The 21323-nt window shown below is 40.0% G+C and overlaps 1 protein-coding gene across 9 annotated transcripts; it reads left to right on the forward strand.

Moving 5' to 3' along the window:
• Window positions 1-2287: 2287 nt before the first annotated feature.
• On the forward strand, window positions 2288-17977 carry LOC115744331 (protein ENHANCED DISEASE RESISTANCE 2). Of its 9 annotated transcripts, none has more exons than XM_048285031.1 (24): window positions 2288-3006; window positions 3387-3461; window positions 5699-5752; window positions 6568-6633; window positions 7240-7343; window positions 7991-8058; window positions 8137-8253; window positions 8398-8438; window positions 8572-8672; window positions 9568-9663; window positions 10939-11003; window positions 11151-11222; window positions 11341-11496; window positions 12613-12839; window positions 12932-12971; window positions 13059-13213; window positions 13310-13411; window positions 15303-15347; window positions 15428-15568; window positions 15855-15950; window positions 16042-16143; window positions 17366-17528; window positions 17622-17676; window positions 17750-17977. In XM_048285031.1, the coding sequence occupies exons 1-22, from the start codon at window positions 2869-2871 to the stop codon at window positions 17471-17473; spliced, it is 2169 nt and encodes a 722-aa protein (XP_048140988.1). In that variant the 5' UTR covers window positions 2288-2868; the 3' UTR covers window positions 17474-17528; window positions 17622-17676; window positions 17750-17977. The 9 variants fall into 9 exon arrangements, with proteins under 9 accessions (XP_048140988.1, XP_048140987.1, XP_048140990.1 ...); XM_048285030.1 differs by having other exon boundaries at window positions 17634-17676; XM_048285033.1 differs by having other exon boundaries at window positions 17366-17488.
• The last annotated feature ends 3346 nt before the right edge of the window (window positions 17978-21323 follow it).

Consider the following 21323-nt stretch of genomic DNA (forward strand, 5'->3'; position numbering starts at 1 on the left):
TGAGTTCTTTTATTTATGTTACCTATCAGTAATAAGTGTGCTCAGTTTTTTCTCTTCATGTTCTTGTGTGCATCTTATTTGCAGTAACCAAAGTGGTTTGGGAGGGTGGGGAAGAATTGAAGAAGGCAGACGGTACCACAACTGACAAACCTAATGATGACAGAGCTGCTGACGCCACGAGCAGGTTTCTTCTTCTTCGACTCTTTTTCGTTCTCTTGTGATAACTGCTTTGGTCCAGGACTTGATCATTGGGATAGGTCCCGTTAGTGATATGGGTCGGTCCCGTGAGTTGGGTTCATCCCGCTCGATAAAAATTATAAAGAGGCTAATCATGTGTGGATCATTTGGGTGCGAAACTGCATTGCATTGCAGGAATTTTGAGTATAACAGGTTAGCGAATCACGAGTATGTTCATGCGTATGCGATTCATGGTTATGGTAGAAGTCACACGTGGTAGTTGTAGGGTTCATAGTACGGTTTGTCTTCTGATTGCCTAGCTTGATTTGATGATTGGTAGATAGTATACTCGTTTGGTTGGATGTTAATTTTCTGAGTTGTTACTCACCCCATGTGGTTACATATATCTTTCAGACTAATAGCGGTGGAGGTCGCCAGTGGATCTTGACGTGAGAGGATGACTGTATAGGCAGTTTATTGAGTTGATGGCACGGTAGTTCCTTTTTGTTGGTGTCGTGCAGTGTAGATAGTGGTTGTATTGATATAGGAGGGCGATGGTGGTTGTAGAATAAGGAGGATCTGCCTTTTGTTGCTCCCAGCTGACACCTTTTGAAAATGGTTAACGTAACTAATTGGTTACCTATATGTATGGTTGGTTTTCAGACCATATCAAGTGTCTTTATTGTGTGTTTATATGATATGAATGCTGGACAGGTACAAGTTAGATGAACCTGTTATGGCCATGCCCTTTAAGCGCGCACGTTATTTGCACATGTATGTTTATTTTTTACTTACTTGGATTGGTTTCAATTTTAATTTTCGCATGCGCCATACTATAAATAATAACAGATAAAAGCAGAGCATGGTGGGGCGAGCCTTGCCCGATATGGGTAAGGGCCTGTAGGCCCTCGCGTATCGTCGGCCAGGGTCGCCGGCCACTAGCCGAGGCTTGGTGACCCCGACCGACCCTCGCCATCCCTTTCAGCGATGGTGGGGGGTGGCGGCGGGAAGGCCTAGTGAGGGCTGATTTTTTTTAAAAAAAAGAAATTTAGTTTACTTTACTTTAATTAATATTTATATACAAAATCAAACTTGGACAAAAATGATGTCATTTTGGACTTATCTTTCTTGTTTCACCCACGTCGGCGTCAAGTAGGAGAGAGAAAGTAATAAAAAAAAATGCCACGTCCGCATTTTTTGTTAGCAAAATCGGATGGAGCTAACGAAATGACTTGATTGTATCAATTTGCAAATTTTAGAATTTGATTGCACTTTCAGAAAGTTTTCGGACTCAATTGCTCGGAAAATTCTTATGACATGCAAAAAGGGAGCTCCCACTTTTTTTTTTTTTTTTTTTGTGGTCCCGCTTACCACCGGCTTTTTTAAACCTTCTCACTCTCTATTTGGAAATTCTAGAAAAAGGCTTTCTGCCAATGAAAAGGGCAACAAATATCAAGAGAAAGAAAAAAAATAACAATAATAAGACAAGATGAACACGCTGAAGACAAGGCGAGAAAAGGTAAGCGTCACGGGGGCTTTATCATACCAAACATTTGTAACCGTCAATGGCGACCTTCCACGTCACCATCACAAAATGGGACGTCATAACATTGGACGTTCCAGATTACATCACGGAAAATTTTGTTAATTTGTGCTTATAGATAGGTACACAACATTGGCCTATTCACTTGGTTGTTTTGCGCCTCTCGAATACATCTCACCTGATTAGAATTTGCCCGACAACGAAGATCAGCTGGGTTGAGGATAATCTTAGGTAAATCAAGTGGTATAAATTTGCTCTTGACATACACAAACTCATATTATAATGACTTTTTGATCATACAATTTCACATTATTTGAATTCGCTCGACAAATTAAAGTACATTTTACATAAGTCGGCTACTATTTCTATGCTTTCAATATCATAAATTCATTTTATGAATTCAAACCGGACATAGACGGGATTGCGAGGGGGACGAGTATCGCTGGACCGTACATAGACGGGTAACGAACCACGCCAATCTGAATTCAAACCGGACGAGGCGGGAGTTGGCCGATACGTTGAAAGGAAAGGTCAGTCACTCCGCTGCTTCTTCCAAAGAATCCAAACTCTAGTGACTTGCTTCGCCGGTTCACGCACCCTTCTTCAAACCACTGGCTGACGAGTCTCTTTCCCATCCATGCAGACACGAAACACCGTTGTCCATACTCGCAACCTTTTCTATTTAAGTAACCGTCCACCCACATCAAAATCTCCCCCCAACCAATCTCCCTCCCTCCCTCCCTCCCTCTCTCTCTTTCTCTCCGTGGCGAATTCCGTCTCGACACGCCCTTGTTCGCGGGGTTCTTCACGCTCTTTTTGCCTCCGATGCGCGTGTATTGGCCCGCGTGGAATCAATCTCCGGTGCCGCATCGGGGGCATCTCGCGTTTCTCTTCTAGCTCCACCTCCGAGCTCGGTTCGTGCCGGAGTCCTCGGATTCGTCGTGCTGCGAGTTCTCTGTCCTTGAGCTCTCCGTCGTTGAGGTGCGGAGTGATGGGTTCCGCGGATTCGGCGATTCCGGCTCGCGAGAGAGCGATCGGTGTCACTTGATTGGCCACTGACCCCGGGGTTTGGCATCTGAGAAGATAATTTCAGATTGAGAATTGGAATTCTGGGATTTTGGAATTCCTTTTTTGGGGTTGGAGGAGCGATGTCGAAGGTGGTGTATGAAGGTTGGATGGTGAGATATGGGCGTGGGAAGATCGGCAGGTCGTATATTCACATGCGGTACTTCCTGCTGGAGCCTCGGTTGCTCGCTTATTACAAGAGGAAGCCTCAGGATAATCAGGTTTTTCATTTTTTCTTTTTCCTTCTCACTCTGTCTGTGTTGGAATGGCGTTGAGCTGTTAATCTCGCAACTGGTATTGTTTCTGGTCTGCCCGCTTGAGAAAGCAGGCATAGAATGCTGGATACAGAGACACTGCACCTGTAACATGCTTGTTAGTTGCTAGTGCGAGAAATAGGAGCAGCAAGTTGGGAGAAGTGCACTGGCATTTGATTAGAAGTGCGTATGTCAAGAGGAGTGGAGACTCTCTGGGAAGTCCTGGAGTTCTTTTTTGGTTTCATTAACAATTTTTCAGTATTTCACTTCTACGAAGCATGCATTGGTTTCTCTGGTGGACATGAAATGTTCTTTTGAGCAGGGAGTGCTTGTTTTGTTTTTATTAGGTGCCAATCAAGACGTTACTGATTGATGGGAACTGTAGGGTGGAGGATCAAGGCTTGAAGAACCAGCATGGGCACGTGAGTTGGCTTGTTCACTCAATTATTCTCCGTCCCTTACATTTGTGAATATGCTGCAAGCCTGTAGGTAACCGGAAAAACTAAAAACGTGATCTCTGTTTTATGCTGTTCCAAAGAAAGAGAAAGAAAAAGAAAAACAGAGCCGTCATTTCAACCACTCTTTTAGGCATACCGTTGCAGAAATTATAACAGTGAGAACAAAGATAAATTGGCCTTTGTGCAGCACAATGGTGCTATGAGGATCTTTCATACGGTAGAGTACTCTACTCTATCTTCGGCCATACTCTCTGAAATGTAGAATAAGTGGAGCAAATCATCGGTAGCAATAGCCTTTGAAGTAAATGAAATGTTCGTTGCTCCTTTTAGAAATTTGCAGTGAAGTGATAGTCTGTTTAATTTTTGTTAGTGGGACATGGGAATGTCTCAACATGAATTTGCTTTATAGGGAACAGGAGATGAATGGCACACCGAAAAATTGTCGACATTGGGCATGAAAATGCAAACTTCGCCTGGTGAAAATTTTAACTTTTTCTAGGAAATGAGGGCCCGATCTCTATACAATTTGTTGGTGCCATGTAGTGATCAGTTTGGAAGATCTTTAGAGAAACAGAGAGATTGAGAGAAAGAGGGGCAAGAGTATTAAAGTTAACAAGAAGCATAAACCCTACAGTGACCTCCTTTAGTATTTATATTACACAACAACTCCGCAAATGACCATATTACCCTTTCTCATGGCTCCAGGGCAACTTAACCTACGATACACCAATACATATACTAAACAATTTAGTGCTGTCCTTATTTTTGTTATGTATAGAACCGTAACTTGTGTCAAAACTATGACTTTTCCGCCGGTGTGAATGCACTATGTTTGTATTGATCCAAGCTTTTAAATATTATCGAGACTTTGCAATATTGCTTTGGGATGTGTTGATAGATTTACTGCTGGTGCAAAAAAATGTGTTTTGTGGTAGCTCATTGACTGGGGCCTAAAGTGGCAATTGAGCTTTTTTCTAATAGGGTGAATGCTTTTGAAAGATAATATCGGTGTATGCCTTTCTCTAGGGATGTTGCCAAATGGTCAAGTGCTTCTGAATATCTGAATCTTTGAAAATCTTCCACTTTGTCCATACTTCATGATCATTCACATGGTCACTATGTAATCACCTGCTGAGTTATATATACAACTCTGCATCTTCCTCTTTGGAAATATCAAAGAAAAGCCATGTTAACACCAGATTGACTGACACCTTAAGGCATTTATGTAGGTCAATATTCTGACCTCCAATTCAAGTCACTAGAGCTCCTCATGTTAAATGGAGGGAGATTTTGTGTTGACCAGTACGGTGATGTCCTTTCAGTGTGAAGGGATTCGAACTATATAGTGACGAGTACGTCACAAGCTTGAGTGAGAACATTATTGAGTGCTCGTTCTGGAGGCTTCTTCCTTTTTATGTGTTTGGTTCATTGTGGAATGCTGGTTAGGGAGACAGTTGTTTACAATGGGACTCGGTAAAGAAGCATTTGCATTGCCTTGTCATTGCTTTTGTGAAGTCTTTCTCGTCAATTTTATTGAACCTAACATATCAGTTTATTTTTATCAAGATTACTGGATATTGTAATGTATAGATTGCCAAATGAGCGACATTGCAATACTATGGAGCACTGTTGCTGTCCTTTTCTTTTAGATCTTACACTGTGTTTGCTGTTTTTTCGAAAAGAAAATTTAATCAAAAGAAACTGTTCTGCTATATAATGGATATGCCAGAACAGATCAATTCTTAATTTGGATTTGGTTTTCTTTCATACGGATTCAGTTATTATGTTTCTAATATTTTGATAACGGTGCTTTTAGTATGGCATAAGTGAATATTGTCAATGAATTATCGTCTTCAGGACAAGTACCCATCATTTTGTATAATTCATATAATTTAATTTTTACTGCCAAAAATGTATAAGAGCTCATACATGATTGGATGTCCTATTCTAGTGAGCCTGGAGATAAATATTGTTAAATAGGTGTCGATTGCTTCTTTTTGTCATTCTGTACATTTGTTGGAAAGGGAGGGATTTGGGGGTTTGGGCAGGGGGTGTGCAGCGTTGGTTAGGGGGAGGTGTGATTTGAATGAGTGGTGCATATTCATGTGCCAAATATGCTGATATATGAAATGTTCTTCAATGTACCTCTTTATGGAATTTGCAAAATAATAGTTTTCATTTTTGGTGGCCTTTCTGTACAGATGGTTTATGTATTGTCTGTTTACAACATGAAAGAGAAGCACCATCGTATTACAGTAAGCGTTTTACTTTTCTAAGGAGATATATCTTTCTATTTAACTTTAGTAACCATTAACAATGTTTTTAACTGATTACATCTATATGAAGCAACAGAGATTAAGAAGGACCTTTCTATCATTGGTCAATTGCTTCTCTATACTTTCTCTTGTGCATGGTCCTGGCAACTCATTTTTCAGGTTTCTCGAGAAGGTTTGAATTGTGGATTTGAAGGCTTAATAATTTTAATCAATTTATGCAATCAAATTGAGGATTCAATGATTTAGCACCAAATTCTGAAATTGATTGAGCAGCATCAATCACATAATCAACTATTAATTTAGTTAATCTGTCATTATGTGTTTTTAAAATTACAGCAGGTGTCAAAATCAAGAATCGTACTGAAAAACTTATTTTCTTTTTACTACAAGGAATTAAACATACATCGTCAATGTGTCTTTCCATGAAAATTTTACGAGCATGAATGTCCGAGAACTGCATAAATTTGATGGTGTATTAGGAAACACTTCATTTTATTGATAGTAAGCATTTTGGAATCTTAGCTTGATTAGCCATATTTTGAACGTCTGGGAACTGCATAAATTTGATGGTGTATGTTATGCATGTTGCTAACCAACCTCACATAGGAAACACTTCATTTTATTGATAGTATGCATTTTGGAATCTTAGCTTGATTAATTTCTTAGGCAATTGTGTAATGCGTGCAATGTCACCAAAATTTCAGCTTTATTTAGCAGTGTGGTGCAATATATAGTATTATTAGGAACTATTAGTAAAGTGTGGTTATCCATTTTGCTCAATGCTTTTGTTTCAGATGGCAGCATTCAACATTCAGGAGGCATTGATCTGGAAGGAGAAAATTGAGTCAGTTATTGATCAGGTCAGTCTTTGGTCTTGGACCATGGTCGTAGATTGCCCCTTTTCCTTGAGTTTTTATGTTCAGCCCTGGTTAACAAGTGATGATGTCATACTAGAATCAAAATCCTTCCAGAGGTTAGGCTTACATTATGCAAAACTCATTTCTTTAGTTCCTCTGCAATAGAAGTTTCCTGAATTCTGTGAAGTTTATTGTATATGCATTCCTTTTCAGAGATGAGTTCTTTGACATTTTGCGAAGCTTATTAGTTTTGGGTTAGGGTAATTATATAGCTGGTGTAAATCCATCATTTTCAGGCCTTAGCATCGTTGAACAGGTAAAACAAGGTTGGAAGAGAATGATTATGTGAAAAACTTTGTTTGGGCAAAGCCCATTCTTCTCTATGCTCTTGCCCTTCTGTGGGAATACCTTTCCCTTTACATGCTTTAATTTGGGCCCTAGGGTTCCAGAATATTTGAAATTAGTAAATGAGACACATAAATGTGTTCCCAAGCCCAGAATTTCTGTAAAATCCACATAATATCAAAATTCAATATTGCTCTATGCTCATCTGCTTGTTACATTGGATTGGCTATGCATTTTTGACTCGCTCAATGTCTATCTGTGCAGCACCAGGAGTCACAAGTGGCAAATGGTAATAAGTATACCTCTTTTGAATGTACATCTGGGATGGGTAATGAGAGGACTGCTTCTTCATCGGACCGTGAAAGCCAGTAAGTGATTGGTCCTCTTAGTGCTTGAATGGTCATGCTTAGGTGGATGCTCTTGTGGATACTGGAAGGCTTATTGTGAATAGGATTCTGCCGATGTCTATTATCATGAAATGTGAAGCAAGTTTCGTGACACATGCTAGTTTACAGCATTTAGTGAGATTACTACCTCCTATGCTTTATTATTTTTGAGGTTCTTGATATTTGCATCTGTCATGTTTTCTACTTTAATTCTTTTCGATGAATATATTCTAGACTAGAAAATTGCACTTTTTGCTATCAAAGGGACTCAGTCAAAAGAACTTCTTTCTTTCCGCCTCATATCATCTCATCTTGTCAAGGAGGCTCATTTGAGGTCTAGAAGAAACAATAGGGCATTAGTTACTTTTCAACAATTCAATGTAGCATCTCTTAAAATGTTTTCACGAGGGAGATCTGAGAACTAATTAGTTTCATCTACATATGACCATTAATGGTTGAATTGTTCTTGATCTTGCTGGCTGCAAATAGATTGTTTTTTGTGACGCCCTTTATTCTCTTTTATGTTATCATCAATTTTATGGTCACTTGATAGTTGTGTACAGAACTTTAGATTGCCAAGTCTTGATCAATTTGTGTTGTTCTTGCACTTCCTGTTGTATCTTATTTAGGTATAGTGCACAGGAAGACGAAGATGATGCTCATCCAAATTTGTCACGAAGGACGACAATTGGAAAGGGTCAATTTTCTTTTCTTTGCTTGCTATTGTTTCTTTGTTAATTTCAGGTATATCTAACCTTCTTTGTGAATTCAACAGGTCCTCCAGAGTTGGGCTTTGACTGGACACAGGAAGTTGATTCAGAATTATCAAACCAGGATAACAATAATCAAGCATTTTCTATAAAGCATTGGCATCTTCTTCAATGTCAAAATGGTAAATGTTTGAACTGTGTCCATATACATTCGTATGTGTTTGCCTGCTTGCATGCATGTACCCCTTTGCTCCCACACACAGTTGTCATGGTCCACTGCCTTATTTGAAATGTCTCCTCCGTGTTCTTTGTCGGGATGTCAACAGGTCTTCGCATTCTTGAAGAGCTTCTTGAAGTCGACTACCTTGTATGAACCTGTCCTTTTTCTGCTCCTATAGAAACCTTTGTGTGAAATTGCTTCCTTTTGTGATCCATGTAGATCTCATATGTGCTATATGCTGTTTTAGGTCACATTCATGATTTATAATGTCTTTTTGCAGCCAAGGAGTAGTAGTAGAGCAATGAAGGCTGTAGGAGTTGTAGAGGCTTCTTGTGAAGAAATATTTGGGCTCATAATGAGCATGGATAGCACCCGATTCGAGTAGGTTTTCTCCTCATTAGATCATCATTTTGTTAAGGACTTCATAGCTTCACCGTCTCATTATCTATGACGAGAGAATTTACGCTCGAGACACTGAGCCCTTCATTCTGAGCGATCAGCTGTCAACGTTGAAGACCTTTTTCTAGACTCAAGTTTTTTTACGGCGTAGATGACCCAGAAACTAAATTCTGTCCAGTTAAGTGAGAAACCTAGGTTCCATATTCCTATCTTCTATTCGTTTTCGTTGAGCTTAGCTTGTGGTCTTTGCTCCATGTACCTTGATCCAGCTATCTAATAAATGGAAGAAAACTTTGGTTGGTTAATTGTCCGAAAATTGTTGTCAAATCCTTTACAGTCCTCAAGGGTATCCATTGGACCTAAATTCCAATTGCTCTGAATGGCTTTTTTTCCATATTGTAGTGAATAACTGCTGTCAAAAAGGGAAAGCAAGATAATAAGTTTACTTACTCTTCCCTGTGTTGCTGTTGGTCGTAAGTTGTACAAAAGGCAAACCTCATCCAAAGTAGGAGACTTCATTTTCTTTAGTGTTTCAAACTCTGCAAACTATTTTGACTTCTTCAAAATGTGTGAGATGACTGAGAAGAAAAATATAATGCAAGTTTTACTCGTGTCAACTTGCTAATAAGGGAGCTATTCATAGGACATGGCTATTAGTAAAGAAAGATAATTCATCTTGAATAAACTTGAGCTGTTATTTTCACTATTGGAGAATCGTTACAGTGTCGTGAATCATAAGTTGCCTAGGCATGGCTCTGTGACTTTGATCTTCATCCTTTATTCTATTTGTCTTTACCCTTGCAGGTCAATTAGTTTGAGCTTTATTTCTGTTCATTGCTGCTATGAAGTTCTCGTTCTTATTTTTGCCCTTGTGCAGGTGGGATAGCACCTTCCACAGTGGTAGCCTAGTTGAGGAAGTAGATGGACATACAGCAATACTGTACCATAGACTTCAGCTAGATTGGTTCTCTACGTAATTTTCTATCTAAATGATGATCTCCTCCCTTTTAATGCCTTTTGCTGCATTCGTGTTATCTCTGTTTTATTGCTTAATTGATTGTGGGTTGAATCCTTAAAAGAGGGATTTGAGTTGAGACAGATCAATGCTTCCTTTCTTGCTCTTGCTTTAACATGAGGATCCATGAGTAGTCCCTTCCCCTGTAATGGTCATGTGGCGCAGTTTGATCGTGGATAGAAATTTATTCAAACATCTTTGTATGTATGGTTTGAAAGAAATGTCAAACTCTATGACAAGATATCTATTTCTCTTCCATATTACATAAGCTGGTCATTGCCATAGCTTTTATGAATGTGGCAAGTGTTTCCAGTAATTTGCCAAGCATCTTGAAAGGCTGCTGTCCATTCCAAATTCCATATCCCGTATTAAGAAGTTCGAGTGATCTTTTGATATTCAAAAACAGAAGGGAGATTAGAGTGCTCTTAGGCTGGATTGTATTGTTCAGCTGGGCTGGGTAACTGTTTATATGGGGCTTATATCTGAGTATGCACAATACCATCTAGTAGTATTGAAAAAAACCACAAAGAAAGAAATTCCAAACCATGTATTGTTGCTAATAGACTACCGAGGTTGAATTTTGTCTTTTTCATTGAATTTCTCCTGTGAGCAACTGTAAAAGGCTGCAACTTCAATCACTATATTTATATGGGTTCAGCATTAAAGACTGACTGAAATGATGCCCCCAACTTTCTCTATACAGAATGTAAGTGGTATACAAGAGATCAATTTCACCATGTAGAAAGGAATTGAGGACTCCCAGTAAATATGGCGAGGGACATCGTAGTGTTTACACTGTTATGAAATGTATTTAAGTTGAAAATGATCAACTGAAATGATGACCTCCCTTTTTGGAGAGGGTGAAAATGTTTTTTTATCTTCTAATATCTCTTCGATAGACATTTCCTGATAATTAACTAGGAATATTGATGTGACAGAAATGCGTGGAGTCTTCATTTATCAGATGATTTTCAGCTTGTGTAGGCAATATTTTATGGTTTTTGGGGTCGACATCTTATGATTTGATAGTTGTATTGTTACAGTTCTTGTAGTTCTCTTTGCTTGCTTTTCATCAGGGAAGGCAAGATGTTTTTGTTAATTTCAAATCACTTATCTACTTTGACCAAGTCTTGAGAACTTCTGTCAAGGACATGGGCTGAGAAGAGAAAGTGTCTTTGCTCCTTGATATGGTCGAACTTTGTTGTAACAATGACTCTTCCAATGCACTTGCAGGTTTGTGTGGCCTCGCGATCTTTGTTACGTGCGCTATTGGCGAAGAAATGATGATGGAAGTTATGGTATTACTTCCACCGATAGGCTTGTTTGAAATCTTTGTTTACAGTTCCTGCTAGGACTACGTCCAGCTTCTTGTGTTTTGCTATTTGGATTTCGTTAGCTGTTATTTTGTGATTTTACTACTCTTGCCAATTCATTTCTTTTTGCAGTTGTTTTGTTTCGTTCCAGGGAGCATCTAAACTGTGGGCCACAGCCTGGATGTGTGCGGGCACATGTTGAGAGTAAGTTTTTATGTTGTTTTTGCTGATGCAGTGGGAAATGAACTTTGCACAGCTTCTTTACTTTAAACTGAGAAATGAACTGCACTTTCTTATGTCAAGCATTTTCTTGTACACGCAGGTGGAGGATTTAACATCTCACCTTTACAACCTCGACATGGGAGACCAAGAACTCAAGTGCAGCATCTCATGCAGATTGATTTGAAAGGATGGTTGGTGGGTTATTTTCCGTCATTTCAGCAACATTGTCTCCTTCAGATGTTAAACAGTGTCGCTGGTAAGTCTCCATCCTCAAAATTCACCTTTTACAGTTTTAAGCTTGTTACAGCTTAGGTATGAGTTTTGGTGGATTGGTATCTGTATCAGCTTACTGATCACCTGAACAATGGAAACTGTATATCAATATTTTCCTTTTGTCCTTACGCTTCTGTTTGTGTTCATTTCCAAGTGTAATGATGGGGCAAATTAGAAAATCTACCAGACAAACCATACTCAAAAAGATTATTGGGCTCTTGGATTTGGTAATAGTTTTTTTGGAGAATTTCAAATGAGGTCCTGAAATGCCCTCATTTTTTCAAATAAAAGCCTGAAGTGGACTTTGTTTCAAATAAGGGCTTGAAGTGGTCAAATCGTCTCAAATAAAGGCCTAAACTAAAGTGGTCAAATTGTCTTAAATAAGGACTTTTGGCCTGCCGGTGAGCATGTGACTATTCAAGCTGTCAGAGAAGGGGTATTTTAGTAAAAAAAGGATTCGTATATATATTTTTACTTTTCTTTTTTTTCCTTTTTTCTTTTTTCCACTTCCCTCCCCCAGCCATCGTTGTGCCTCATCCCTGCCATCGTTATGCCTCATCTCTGCTGGCCATCGATGAGGCAAAGCAATGGACGGGGGAGGGAAGAGGGAAAAAGAAAAAAAGAAAAAGAGAAGGAAAACAGAAACAAAATGGAAAAGAATAAACAAGGAAAAAATTTCAAAAATGTAAAAGACGAAAATGCTCTTCTGCTGGTGAGGTCAAGCCCTTCTTTGAGGCTGATATGGCCATTTCAGGCCCTTATTTAAAATAAGGTTCATTTCAAGCCCTTATTCGAAAAAATGAGGGCACTTCATGCCCTTATTTTGAATTTCCCCTAGTTTTTTGTGAATACTAGATTCACAATGTGCTTTGATGTTTAAGCCTGAGGAGATCGTTTAAAGAAGTCTGAATGTAAATGAGTTTTCTTGTTAGTTGCGTTGCAGAACTGGGCAACTTGTTTTAATCAATCTCTTTGTGAATTATTTGCTTCTTTTGGGAAGCAGAATAATTATTACACTTCATAAATCCCTATTCCTCTTTATTTGACCAATTTGACATTTCCAACTTAAATAATTGGTCCCATTTCTTGTTGAAATCAGGGTTACGCGAATGGTTTGCCCAAACAGATGAAAGAATTCCTCCTCCACGAATCCCAGTGATGGTTAACATGACTTCAACCTCTGCCTCTTCAAAGGCTCGAAAGCTGCAAGATTCTTCTGTTAATTCTGGCCCATCTCTTGAATCATTGAACTCTGGTAGAAATTCTGTGATGTTGGATGAATACTCTGATGATGACGAAGAGCAAGGCGCCGACACAGAACAGGAGGTCAGAATTACTCATGTTGGCTCTTGTTTAGTGGGATGAATATTGCTGCAGTCATGAAGTTTGCATTAACTCTATGTGAGAAACATTTTCAGGCATGCTCCACTGGACTCGAGAGTGATATCAAGAAACATGGTGCCTATCATTTGCATTATTTATTTGCCAAGAATGTTGACTGTAAAACCAAGTGATGGGCTAATTGGAGTCTATGCATGATTGAAGCAGTGGACGAAGAACAGGGAGAACAAATTGACTTATCATGTTTTACTGGTAATTTGCGGCGTGATGATCGTGATAAGGCTCGCAATTGCTGGAGTATTCCTGAGGGAAACAACTTCAAAGTTCGCGGCAAGAACTTCTGCTATGACAAATCTAAGGTATTCAGTTTGCTGTATGTCACTTCTTTTCTTTATTTCACGGGTTAACACTTTGAGGCCTTCGGTTTACTTACTCATAGCATTGTGGCTGTGAAGATTCCTGCAGGAAAGCATATGATGGATCTTGTTGCTGTTGACTGGTTCAAGGAAAAAAAAAGAATAGACCATGTTGCTAGACGAAAAGGATGCGCTGCACAAGTATGTGTAAAGCTACATTTTTTTTGCTTCTTTATTCCTTACGTTTAAGCTGCTAGAGTTATCTTGTAAACAACTGTGCTCTGTCTATGCCTCTAAACATGGAGCCAACGCATAAGTATAAACTAACGAACTTCCCTACTGCCCTTATTGCCATCTAACTTTTTCGAATCTATTATCAAATCAGATGTAAGACTGGCATTTGACAATTCTCGTGCTTGTTCCAGCTGACCTCAGCCCATGATTAGAGCTGGGTTCTTTGTATTTGGTGTGGGGAAATGTGGACCTGAGTAGCTGTTGTTTTTTCCAGAAAAGTTTTAACTGATGATTGACTTTTATTGAAAATTTAGACATCGAGGTCATTTAGGTCAAACATTGAGTCCCCATATTTCCTTCTTATACCACTTAGAGATCTTGGTAGTTTATTGGGATTACAATCTCATTTCTGCAACGTTCATTGCCTGTTTTAAAGTTCTTATAACAGGCACACAGTGAAATGTAATACACGGCATCACAAATAAAGTGAGTGCATACACTAATCAATAATGTGACATACTAATTTTTTTTTTTTTTTGGGAAAAAACCACCGAAAATCCCGAACTATGCCAATTGTGACACACTTACCCCAAACTTTTTTTTGTGACACCGAAAACCTCAAACTTTTACTCATGTGACACATTTACCCCAAACTTTTTATTGTGACATCGAAAACCCTAAACTTATAACCGTGTGACATATTTATCCTAAAATATTTTTTTGTGACATCAAAAATCCTAAACTTATATCTGTGTGACACATTTAACTCACCATTTGAGATAAATGTGTCACATGCCTATAAGTTTGTAGTTTTTAGTGTCACAACAAAAAGTTTGGGGTAAATGTATCACACGAGCACAAGTTTGGGGTAAATGTGTCACATACATACAATTTTAGGGTTTTTTGTGTCACAAAGAAAAGTTGGGGGTAAATGTGTCACAATGGGCATAATTTATGGTTTTTGGTGGCTTTTTCACTTTTTTTTTAAACAAAGTTTTAGCGCAATGAACTGGACGAACAGACCAAGGATGAGATGTCTTGTAAGCTACTTTTCCATCCGATAGTTAAACTGTTGTGTACATTCCTAAATTTGTCAGTCAAATGGAATGTTGACAGGTTTGTCCCTTACAGTATTGCTCAAAGACCAGCCGTATTATATTTTCTTTAACCTGTGATTTCTTTTATGTATATGTCCATTTCATATGGCAAAAATAGGATATATCACCTAGAATATGATATTCTAAATTCATATTCGATATTAGTGCTAGAGAAATAATGTGATGTTCAGTTAGGTCAATTTGTTTCTTGCCTCTATGCGGCAAATCAACCCCGAGATTAAATTATAAAAAAACCAGAGATTTGGTTACTGCCTATCCAACTGAACTTTAGAAGACAGTCCTAAATCAGCTTAAATTCTTTGAAGGGGTTTGTCCTTGTCTTGGGTAACTCAGATTTTCCTATAACAATGAAATGCTTGCTGCAACATTAGTCAATGTGATTGATAGTGACACTTGTAATTTGGTGATGCGTACTGTGTATTTTGTATCCGAAAGATTTTCCCCACACCAGTGGTTAATGTCATGGGATGTTTTTTCATAACACTACCCTGCATAGTCTTAATTAATGTCATAATGCACTTGGGGAGGGTCAGATGCGTAGCCTACCTCCCTGCCTAGCAAGGAGGTTGCGTTTGTGACCTGACTACATAAATTGGAGGAATTATGTACATCTAAGTAGGTAACTGTTACCTGCCTATTAAGCGATGTGTCTACTATGGTTTATATCATGAATTCAGCTAGATTGTTGGCCTCTTACTGCATTTATATTGGAGTTGAGCGTACTCTTATTGTGCAAGCAGGTTGCTTCAGAAAAAGGGCTTTTCTCTGTGGTCATTAATTTTCAAGTAAGTTGCTCCTCTTAAATACTATCAGTTCAAAAGTTCGGATGCAGGTTCTGGAAAAAGTTAATAGTGCGCTCCTGCAGTTGCCTGGGTCTACAAATTACAGTATGGTGTTTTACTTTGTAACAAAGGAGTTGGTACCTGGATCCCTATTACAGCGGTTTGTGGATGGGGATGATGAATTCCGTAATAGTAGGCTGAAGACAATTACTTCGGTTTCCAAGGTACTTGCCCCAGTTTCTTTTATGCCAATGTTGATGGTCAGAACTCGTCTGATGCTGTTTGAGGCTCATTCTGCATAGTGAAACTCATGCTAGCCATGACATGGGGTATTGGTGGATATGGGTGCTTGTAAACATTTGTCTAAGAACCTTCTAGACTATTGTTGGCTCATAATTGAAATTTTTTAGCCACCATGACCCTGGAGCTCTTTGTCAGTTGAGAGCCCTTTCTTGTTTATTTATTATACCAATTTACCCAGATATGTCTGTTTTGATGAGGATTGCACAGGGTTCATGGATTGTGCGACAGAGTATTGGAAGCAACCCCAGTTTGCTGGGGAAAGTTGTTGATTGCAATTACATTCGCGGCCCTACGTACCTAGAGGTAACGAATTTTCTTTATATAGTTACATGTTGCTTCATAAATTTTTCGGAAACCTCTGATACATTATACGAATTATCTCGTCTTTCTGCAGATTGATGTTGATGTTGGTTCTTCCACTGTTGCTAGTGTAGTATTGGGGATCGTAATTGGTGTTATGACAACACTGGAATTTGACATGGCGTTTCTTGTGCAGGTATGTCCTGTCCAGGATATTGGACTTTTATTACTCTTTCTTTTGTGTGGGTTTTCTTGTCTTTCTGGGTTGTGGCCTGGTTTTTTTTTTTTTTTTGTTCTCTTTTTTTGGGAGAGCTGAACTGTCTATAAGCCCAAAAGTCTGACACATATCCATACGTGCATGTGAGCACCTCTGCTGTGTCTCTGTCTGTCTGGGCATCTGGGCATGCATAGGTTTGTATTTATGCTGGGGTTGGGGACGTGTTTGCAGCTTGCCAGTTTAGAGCTTGCTTGAGCGCGACCGACATATTAACGATGTTGTTTAGATAGTATCTAGTTTGATTCCATCTTGAGATCTGAGTAAGTGTTTGCATTGTCTGTGAAGTTTAAAGAAGTTAAACATCATTGGTTTCAAGACAATTTTTTTTTCTTGCTTAAGATTTGAGGGCAGAAATAAACATCTTATATCTTCTGAATTTCCTGTCTATAATCCTCACAATCTCAATGTTCAATCTTCTAGTGGTCCACATTCTCCCAAAATAAAGCATGAGGGGATATGATTGAGGTGGCTCCTAGATTGCCAAAAAAGAAAAGGGGAAATATAGTCAGCTGAGCTCAGGCATGTTTTATGTTTGTTTGTTCTTTTTTTCAAATGATTCGAGTATTTGAATGGTTAACATAGATAGGGATCATTTTTTGGTAGATTCGTAGCTAGATATCTAAATCAACTCCAAACCATGAAAGGTAGAGGGAAAGTTTGAAAGAAGTTCATCACTTGAGGAGATTAGTTCAGGTTTTGACCATTCCCTGTAGGAATTCTCAGGCTGGTTCTTGTATACTTTTGGCAGCTTTTCTTTTTTTGTCTAATGCCGTATGTGTTTTATTACCGTCACTTTAAATAAATACAATCATCTTAAGCATTAGAAGAGCAAATAAGAGAAAAGCTGGATTTTGTTTGAAGAAGGCCAATTAAAGATGCTGACAAGAATTAGGGTACGGACTTGCTATGCTACTAGCTGATGTGGTCACAATCTGCGTTATGATTTTGCATTGCATCTTTTGATCATTTTGAGAAAGTTGAATAATATGTCTAAATTAAATGGGTTAACCCTTCTAGAAAACCGGCTCAATGCTAAGGGGTTATGTTCCAGGGGTCCTCCTGCCAACTAATTTCTCATGTCTGTATGTCAGCCATGTTTATTTGAGGAATCTTGACCCTTTGAGGTGATATCATGCAACAGGCTAACACTACTGATGAATTACCTGAGGAGCTAATTGGGGCCGTACGTGTTTCCCACATAGAGTTGTCGTCTGCAATTATTCCAGAGCTGGATCCAGAAACCCCTTGACAATCCGAAATACCTGCACAAAGATGTTTTTTTTTTCCCCAACTTGAAGATGCATGTATGCTATTCTTGAGTGTATCGCATCTATAACAGTTTATTGCTTTTGTCGGACAGCTCTTATTTATTTTCTTTGACCTTTATTCCAATACAGGATTTTGGGCAGCATATAGAGCTTCCCAGCATGCTTAGCATGGTGATCTGTAAAGATCCAATGCTTCCGATTCTCTCATTCACTCGTGGACTTGCAGACGTCAGTCATGCAATCCTTTTCCTTTGGAGATATGCAATCGGGGATGGGCACTTCCAATTCATTGAGTTCTTGCTTTATATATTGGGAATTCCAATGACTGAGGTATTACAAGGTGCTACGAGATTATCTCATTTCATTTTCGTTGCTAATACTGTTCAACATGTTCACACTTCACACGTTCTTCTCTTCGCCATTGGTTTGTGTATTCCTGAATTACAGTTCGCATTCAATGTCATTTTTAAGTTTGCATTTGCAAATTACAGGCGTATTACATTGTTGGTGGATATCTGCCTCTTATTATCGGCTCTGTTGAGCATATCCGCACCCTCATGCTGTGTTTGATCATCTGGACTTTTTTACTGGACAAGAAGATGCCAGATAAGATAAGGATAAGTAAAGGATAGGATTTTAAATTTCATTCCTATTTTGGGAATTACTGATGTAAAGAATCTTAGCTCTAGTACTGAACTACGGGGATATGGCTTCTGAAATGTTGTTGAGGTCCGAATATGATGTGGATTCAAATAAATAATGTTTAAATAAATATTTGATTTGTAAGATTAAAATGAAAAATAAATAACGTAAACAAAACAGGCCTCTTCTATGTGACTTTGAGGACGCCGACGGGTACACCATCTCGTTCTGCGTCCTCCCTTTCGCCGCCCTTGATCAATTTGATGGATTCTTTACGGTCGAATTTGTCACTTGGAGACACCCTCAAATTTGGGTTCTCCATCAGATTCCGGGGAACCAAACCGACAGGTACTGTAATTTCAACGATGCGATCCATCTATGCCCGCGACCCGTTTGACGGAATGACAAAGAGACCGCAGATCTGGGTTTCACTTGTTGGTGCCTTTATGTGGGGTCTGGGGAGAAAGAGAGAGATGGGGGAAGACTTTGGAGATCGAGGAGGAAGAGTGAAGGACCGATAAGGAGGAGAAGATTCGCAGGGATCTCCTCTGAGAAGGAAGAAGCAGGCCTTAAAGCTCTGGCCTCGCTTTTCCGGCTGCCAAAGGCAAGAAGCTGGCCGTCGCCAGTGGGAGGAGCGGTGGCCTGAGTATGCTGAGGCCGTCTGTTATAGGTTCTACCATGTGAACGCGTTGCATCAACTTCTTTGGGTTGCATTTCGCGAGTGACCTACATTTTTCCAGTGTTTTTTCCAAATTTCACGTATCCTATTAGGTCTATCCCACCCGTTAGGTTGGATTTTTTTATCCGGATTATATCCAGGCTATATCCGGCCATATTTGGGGTTCTCGTCGCTCCAAACACTGGATAAGACAAAAGTTATCGTATCTAGAGTTTTGTCCGGTTTACCAAACACAATCTCATTGTTTAGGATTGCATTTGGTTTAGCTTTCCTAAGAGACTTTGGGGCTCTAAAGTCATTTGAAAAAATTAGGGTGTAAGGCAAATATTTTTTGGGTGACTTTGGAAAAATGCAAGTCCAATGCTTAAGCTTTCAGCATTTTTGGAAGGGAGGTTCCAAGGTAAATGAATTTTTTTTATTTCCAAATTGCCACCACTAATATTTTCGTATTTGGATTTCGACCTCCAGGCTGTTTATCTTCTTCTTGCGGATTTGGACTTCGCGGAGGTGGAGGAGCTGGACGGACGCTAGTAAGGGTTCACACAATGCTAGCATTGCGTCACCTGGGTTCGAGTGGCCTTGGAGACCCGTCACTTGGCTCGTGCGACGTCTGAGTCCAAATCGAGTGCTTGGATCGTGCAATGCATGAGTATAGATTTTGCTCGCTCACCTGAGATTGCATGATCTCGGTGTCACCTTGTCTGGGGTTGCGCAACCTCGGCAGCCCTCACCTACCTAGGGTCATGTCGACCATTGGAGGGACTAAATTTGGGAAGCGCGACAATACAAAATCTAGATCTGAGAAGCCCAAGGTTGTGCGACCTCGGCATTGTTTTGCCTGAGGTCGAGCGATCCCGGCCACTCGTTGCCTAGGGTCATTCAACCTCGGCGATCCTTGCTTGGGGGGCCAGCCTCGGAGATGGGCCTCGCCTGAGCTTTCCTAAGCTCTTCTATGACGGTTGAGCTTCGTAGATTTGCTTGCTCGAGTGACAGTTGGGCCTCGTCAAGCTTTATTGGCTTTGCCTGAGATCTGCTATGATTGTAGACAAGATTTGCTATGACAAAGGTTGACACTTGCCTAGCCGATGATCGCCTTTGGTTGCCGTTGATGCTCGACCTGTGGTCGACATCGTCGTCAACTTGGTATCCCTACCTCTTCACCTTTGGTTATCAAGTTGTTGTGTCACGTAGGATGATCGACGCTAACTAAACCGTCACGTCAGCGATTTTTTTTTTATCAAAATTGACTGGAATTACTACATTGGCAAATTGTTTAAAGGTTTATGATTAAATTAGTATAAAAAAAAAAAAATAGGACTGAATTGAGCGCTATATAATAAGTTTTGAACTGTTTGAACAATTATCCGAGTTTGATTATCGTTAACTTGAAATAGATTCCATGTACAAACAATGCTATCTTTACCGAAAGAAAATGTTGCATGGTTTGAGACAGGAGCAATAGGTGGATTGTAGTACGCAAGTCATTATGACTGTATTGTCCGACGATAATACCATGCAAGTCATTACGATTCTCTTTAACGCATCTTGACAAGTGTAGCCCCGTCAAAGCATTTCAATTATGTCGGTAGAATCAAAAGATTACATTCAGCAACCTCAGACATTTTACTAGAATCCTTTAAGAGAGAGAGAGAGCATCCAGAGCAGCTCTTGAGCTCCCCGGGAAACTATTTTGCCCAAACCGAGACCGGAGCTCCGTAGCTCTGCTCATCACGTCTTCTTAGCCTCATCCCATCTGGGAAGTGCCCAGGCGCAGGCCCGCCTGAATTGGGCTTGGACCACCCAAATGAATGGCCATGGAGACTCTGCTAGTGCTAATGCATCAGCCAGTCCACTAAGATTCCTCCCGGGTCAAGCTCAGAGTACTACCGAAGGATCCATAAAGCACCAAGCCACGCGGTTTCGAGTCTATAGCCATCTCGCGACGTCGTCCTATCCTCGGTGATCTTGGATTGCCCCGTTCCCTTTGACCTCGCCATCGGTGACCACGGAGCCGTTTTTAGGCTTCCAGCATTTCTCGGGCAAGAGCCCACTCCCCAGGCCGGTTTCTTGAATCGTCTTGCCAGATAGTCGAGAAATGGGATCGCCGAACGTGTTGAACACGAGCCCGATAGCTCCCTCCCCCCTCGTCCACCCCAATAGGGCTTCTCCTCTTTGCCCTGGCGGGCCCACTGTGGCCGTCCCCTTTGCCAGCATAGGCCCAAAGGGCCTTCTCTTGATGTTCAATTGGGTCAGGCCCATATCGTGGGGTAGCCCGGGGAGCAAACGGACCTCCCCAGGAGCATTGAACACTATTGGCTATCTCATTACAAGGGAAAATGACATAAATAGCCACCGAAGCTTGGCCAAATATGCATCGTGGTCCCCGAACTATAGCCCGATACACAATATGATACTCGAACTTTTGATTTATTCGATGGGATCTTTGAAATTTTGGTACATGCTCAATGAAGTCCCTCAACTAAATGAAAATGTTCAATTTATCTCTAATC

Source organism: Rhodamnia argentea, chromosome 9 (genome assembly GCF_020921035.1).
Source record: "Rhodamnia argentea isolate NSW1041297 chromosome 9, ASM2092103v1, whole genome shotgun sequence".
NCBI lineage: Eukaryota > Viridiplantae > Streptophyta > Magnoliopsida > Myrtales > Myrtaceae > Rhodamnia > Rhodamnia argentea.

Bases quoted from the DNA above. Each gene is read 5' to 3' on its own strand.
- LOC115744331 (XM_048285029.1), top strand. From the start codon at position 2,869: ATGTCGAAGGTGGTGTATGAAGGTTGGATGGTGAGATATGGGCGTGGG. The intron at 3,007-3,386 runs GTTTTTCATTTT...TGTTTTTATTAG, and splicing joins GGAAGCCTCAGGATAATCAG to GTGCCAATCAAGACGTTACT. The intron at 8,059-8,136 runs GTCAATTTTCTT...TGAATTCAACAG, and splicing joins AAGGACGACAATTGGAAAGG to GTCCTCCAGAGTTGGGCTTT.